A 6,000-nucleotide genomic window follows, 5' to 3' on the forward strand; every position below is an offset into this window, starting at 1 on the left:
GTCAATAAAAATAATAATTAGTATTTATATAATGTTTTAAGGCTTACAAAATGCTTTGCATATATTATCTCATTTGATCTTTCAAAATACCCAGTGAAGTAGGTAATATTATTGTTCCTGTTCTACAGATGAGGAAATTGAGGCCTAGAGAAATGATTTGCCCAAGGTGTCATAGCTAATAGGCATGTGAGGTCACATATCTACTCAGGTCTTCCTGACTCCAAGCCCAGTGCTCTATCTACTGGTTCATCTAGATTATTCCTTAGAATGCTGCATTTTACATTTTTTATTTGTCAAAATAATTTCATCAAAAAAGACTTCGATCTGTCCACCTTGTGCCAACACTCAGTGATAGCATCACAGACCCCAAGTCCTGAATCCAAAGTAATTGAGAAAGTTATGGCAAGAGCAAAATAAAGACAAATCTTGTGGAAGGCCACAAGGCTTTTTCATCTTAGTAACCTTGGCCTCCTGAATGTGTAGCTTCTATTCCAGAGGAGTAATCAGTGATTGGGTGGGAACTTCCATATTTTCCTGCAAGGAAGGAGGTGGAGTTTGATTTCTGTTTCTTAAAACAGAAACAGGACCTGTTTTCCCCGGGGATAGAAGTGGATTAAACAAGGTGTTCCAAACTTGAAACAAGATATGCATTGCTTACCATACAAACTTACTTTTTGTTTAACTTCAACAATTCTTCTCTCCAGATCAGATGGAATCATTTTCCCTCTATGAAAAAGAATAATTATGTCAAAAGTTTGATTTAAGTAATGTCCTCTGAATCCTTTAAAAGGTAAGTAACATTGCATGGGAAATATCCTGAAATAAAAAATGGATAACAATGACCATTTTAAAAGGACGCACTAAGGCAGAGAAACTGGAGCTTTACCTAAGGATGCTGGTATTGGAGGGGGAGGCTTATCTCTTATGGCAAGGTCTTGGCTTGCTGGCTCCACATCATACAAAGTCAACTCTGAGATTCCCAACCTTCTCCCAGGATCCACCTTCACCGACCACTGTTCCACCTCCCATCTGATTTCTTTTTTAAATTAGTGCTTTTATTTTTATCAATGATTTGGATAAAAATATAGATGGTCTAATCATAAAATTTGCAGATGTCACAGAGCTGGAAGGGATAGCTAACATGGTGGATGAAAAGTCAGTATTCAAAAGGATCTTGACAGTCTAGATCATCGGAGTTGGCAAACTTCTTACTTCCCAAGGAGCAAATTTGGCCCAAGCCCATTATCAAGAGCTAAAATGGTTTTTTTTTAATATTTTAAAACATAAGACTTATTTTTAAAATAAAAAACATTCTTAGCTCCTGGACCTTTCAAAAACAGGCAATGTCTGGATTTGGCCTGTAGGCCATTGTTTGCCCTCCTCGTGCCTAAGAGCATTGGACTGATGATGAAACTTAATAGGCATAAATGTAAAATCTTCATTTGGGTACAAAAAAATCAAGTATGAGATGGAAAACGTTTGGTTCAATGACAGTCATTCTGAAAAAGATCTGGGGATTTTAGGGGAGTTCAAGATGAATGTGAGATGTGATAGATACAACAGCCAAAAAAGCTAATGGGATCTTGAACTGCATTAAGAGGGGGCATGGCTTCTAGGTATCAGGAAGTGATAGTGCCACTATACTCTGCCCTCAGCAGACTTCATCTGGAACATTGTTTTCAGTTCTGATTTAAGAAGGACTTTAAAAAAACCAGAGAGCTGAGAGGAGGGCAACCAGGATGTGAAGGGCTTTGGGTCCATGTCATATGAGGATTGGTTGAAGGTACTAGGAATGTTTAGCCTAGGAAAGAAAAGACCCTGGGGGAACAGAATATCTGTGTTGAAGTATTTGAAGGACAGTCATATGGAGAGAGGGTTAGACCTTCTAGGGCCCATTTGGCCCTAGAAGGAAGATTCAAAAGTAATGGCTGAAAGTTGCAGAGGTAAATTTAGGTTCCATGTCAGGAAAAACTTCCTAAAGTAGAAAAGGCTACCTCAGGAGGCGGTGGTTCCCCTTCCTTGGAAAACTTCAAGCAGGGACACGATAGTCACTTGTTAGGTATGTTAGGGTACGAAATCTTCTGTGTATGGGCCGGACTAGTTGACTTCTGAGGTTCCTTCTAACTCTCAGATTCTGATTGCATATTCCCTTCTCCCATTGTCTCTTCCAGAGATTGGGTTGGGGTTTTCATCCTTACCATAAATGTTGGGGGTCAGGCTTCTTGGGAAACAGCCATCCTTGAGTATCTGCACATAACCAAGACTGACCATCCTCTGACCCAGACTCAAATAATTTTCTCTGGTTGCCAAAATTCCTAATGATAGCTCTCCCGTTGGTTCAAAAGAAATTGTCATTTCTAGGAAAATGTTTTATTAATTTCTCTAAGTGATTATTGTCCATGGTGCATCCCTTTCCAGCAGTTAGTATCCTCTCTTCCTCAAAAATATTTATCACATATTATTTTTATCTGTTTATTTATGCACATGTTGTTGCTCCCCTCTGCCCCCATAGAATATAAGCTCCTTGAGGGTAGGAACTGTTTCATTTTTGTCTTTGCATCCCCACTGCCTGACAAAGTCTGCCACATTTGGTTCCTGATTGATTGGCAACACTGATCATCCCATGTTTGGGTCCTGTAGCATCTATAAGAGGTAGCATGGTTTAATGGAGAGAGTGCTGAATGACCTTCTCGACGACACATACTAATTATATGACCATAGGCAAGTAACTGAATAACATATCTCATGGTTTTAGAAGTGGAAGGGATCTCAGAAGTCCAATGGCCCTTATCTCTACCATTTTGCAGATGAGAAAGCTGAGCCTCAAAGAAGTTCAATGATTTACATGGGTATGGGCTTAGCTATGATTTCTGAGCTTTTGTTTTCCCATCTTTAAAATGGAGATGGGGGAGCTAGGTGAAATGCTTACTAGCTGTGTGACTCTGGGCAAGTCACTTAACCCCAACTGCCTCACCAAAAAATTGGAGATGAGAATAATAGATGTACTATTCATCATCATCATCATCATCATCATCATCATCATCATCATCATCATCATCAATAGTGTTCCCTGGTACACCCATTTCATAAGTTACCTTCACTTGATTTCATATCTATCTATCTATTTGTTTATCTATCTATCTGTCTGTCTATCTATCTGGTCTGGATGTTTTAGTTTATTGGTACAGGAAATTCCTGGACAGGAGATTTTCTTTACCAAGGCAAATTAGCACCTGCTTTACAACAGTCACAAAGTTACCTGGGGCTCTGAGAGGGTAAGTCACTTTTCTAGGGTCACCAGAGAGTACACGTAAGAGACAGAACTGGAACCCAGGCCTTCTGTCCCCTGGGGAAAACTCTCTATACACTGTGTCACACTACCTCTCAGTGGCTTTCATAAACATTTTTGAAGCAAGACATCTATTAATTAAAGAGGAAGTAGCAAAACACCTGCATTTCAAAAGTGTGACAGAATGAACTGGCAAGAAAGGAAATGCTGAGAATAGAATGAGCCATTCTGAAATCATTTGAGTATCTTCTTTTATTTTTTCCCACTAGAAGTATGAATAATACAGATGGAAATGGCTTATACTTCAAACAAGAGGAGATAAATACTAGAGGAAAGTCAATTAGCTGGGAAAGAGCCATTAATTAGCCTTTTTATTCCCCATACTCTCTATTTCTTATGTGAGGGTGAGGGGGACTCAATTGACCCTTGATCAATTGATTTTCCCCTAGTCCAATTAAAGAAATTACAGAAGGTAAAAGGCAAGTAACAATGAGGAGTTAAGGACTTAAACAATGTACAAGTCGTATCTCTACTCCATTATACCACGTGAGTAAATTCATTAGTTAAGCCTGAACAAATTAGAGGGCCAGTAGCCATTGGTAGACCAAAGATCAGCCACATTTCAGTAGCTCTTTAAAAACTGAGATAGACTCTCTAGGGCCTGAGTTAAGGCAGGAGTAAACTCTGAGGAGTGTGAGTTTTGTAAGACAAAAAGGAAGGAATCAGTCTTTGCTTGGAGCTGGGTCTGGGGAGGAGATTTGAGGCTGGGCATCTTGCAATAGAATTGTTTGCCCAGCCGTAGACACCAACCTAAGAGGGAGGGGGCCTGACTGGTCAAAGCACCAGAACCGAGGAGTTTAAGTGCCTTTAGATCTCAGGAGATGAACTTTGGAGAAGGAGACTAGTTGAGTGACCTGCCTAACAGAGATGCTGCCTCCAAGGAGAGCAATATTATGTTCTCAAGACTGACGAGGCGCACTAGGGCTCAATCTGATATTTTTGAAAAGAATATTACATATATGAAGTCTGAATGATATTTTGTTATCTTTGGAGAAAGATCCTCTAGAACAAAGGAACTGTTTAATTTATTTTTTGATAGTGCTATATAGCTTGATCTTATCCATAGGCAACAAGGAGTTAATACATTGTCTTGATTTGATCCCTTTATTTTGGAAGACATGCTTAGTCCTATTTAGGACAGATGATAATGGACTTGAGGCCAAGCAGAATCACAATGAACTTAAACTGCTTCTCTGAAAAATGCAATTTTCACTGTGAATTGTTCTTGAAATTCCTGCGTTGGTAGCACGTTTTAAGAAGAGAGTAGTTTCCCCGTGGACATCAAATACTCTGATGTTCAATTAATGACATCTCTAGAGTTCAACTGGTCAATTTATCTGGATTCTTGTCAGGCCTTGAAAGCCTGAGGGAAGAATCTCAGGGCATTACAAAGGGCCCTACTCTACATCAGCTTTCCCTTACCTTGCCTTTTCCCCAGCCTTGCTACATGAATCATAGGCTGGGTTTTGAAGTAGTTAGTGTTGTTATTATTGTTGTTCTTATTGTTACTATGAGTACTTAGGCAGTCAGCTAAGCACTATTTATTGGTTTTGACTCACAAATTTGGCCCCTGGTATAGGAATCCTTTGTCCCAGATGGCTTTCATGAATGAATCAAGCCTTGCTTTGTTCTCCTAGGTGTGTATGGGGAGAATTTTTTTTTTAATTTTGTGAAGAGTTGGGTGAATTTTTCCATTTGGGATTCATTCAATGTCTGGAACCATTTCTGATTTACTGGGGCTACTGCTAGTCCTAATTAGCAAGGGTTTTTTCCAGGTTTGTACCTTTAAACTGGGTGACCTGTATTGGATATTTCACTGAGAGTTTCTCTAACACCATATGAAAACAGTGCTCTGAATTTAACATCTCTTTGTCCAGGAGACCCACGTATATACATTGTGATCTGATCTCGTAAAGTTGAAAGCTCAGCTCCTTAGGGAATGTCATGAATGATCATGAAAATATTAGGCTGCTCTCCCCCCCCATCTCTATATATTTTCTTTGTATTTACTTATTTGTTATCTTCCCAATAGAATGTAAGCTCCTTGAGGGCAGGAAGCATTTCTTTCTCTTTTTTTGGACTTTTTATCCCCTGTGCCTAGCTCAGTACTTGGCATGTGGGATAGGATAGGGACTAGAGATAGAGACTGATTCTGTGATTTCATTAGTCTGGCATATGGGGATCTAGTAATCAATAACTATCATTTATTACTAATAACAAATTCTTATTGGTTGATTGCCTGATTGATTTTTTTATCCTCTTTATTCACCTGTCCTAGCTATCAAAGAGGTGAACACTATTAATTAAACAATATTGTAGGTCACTCAACTTATTCTGATAGCCTTTGAAACCTTATTATTGAGGGGGCAGGGTGTAGAGGAAGGAGGCTGTAGGGGAAGGTATTGAAAGCAAAATCTGTGATGCTGAGTGGAGGGAAGAATACTAATGGGGAAGTCCTGTTATGCTCTGCTCACAAATATTCCAAGCAAGTATTTCAATCATGGTAGCTTAGGACCGTGCTCTGCTTTCATAAGTGAAACCTTACTGGCTACAGAGAGGGATGTGAAGATGGGGGGGAGACCTACTCCCATGATCTCTTAGGACAAGCATGGTCAACCAATTAGTACACCTTAGGTGTGCAGTCAAAATTC

At 39.5% G+C, this 6,000-nt stretch overlaps 1 protein-coding gene across 1 annotated transcript in view; it reads right to left on the reverse strand.

Annotated features, from left to right (window-relative positions):
- Window positions 1-6,000, reverse strand: part of GAD2 (glutamate decarboxylase 2) — an 82,869-nt gene that overhangs the window by 42,295 nt on the left and 34,574 nt on the right. Inside the window, exon 9 of the mRNA XM_027841623.1 lies at window positions 672-726. Coding sequence (XP_027697424.1) covers window positions 672-726 — 55 coding nt within the window. The remainder of the gene's footprint in view (window positions 1-671; window positions 727-6,000) is intronic.

Source organism: Vombatus ursinus, unplaced genomic scaffold (genome assembly GCF_900497805.2).
Source record: "Vombatus ursinus unplaced genomic scaffold, bare-nosed wombat genome assembly UNPS02014861.1, whole genome shotgun sequence".
Taxonomy (NCBI): Eukaryota; Metazoa; Chordata; class Mammalia; order Diprotodontia; family Vombatidae; genus Vombatus; species Vombatus ursinus.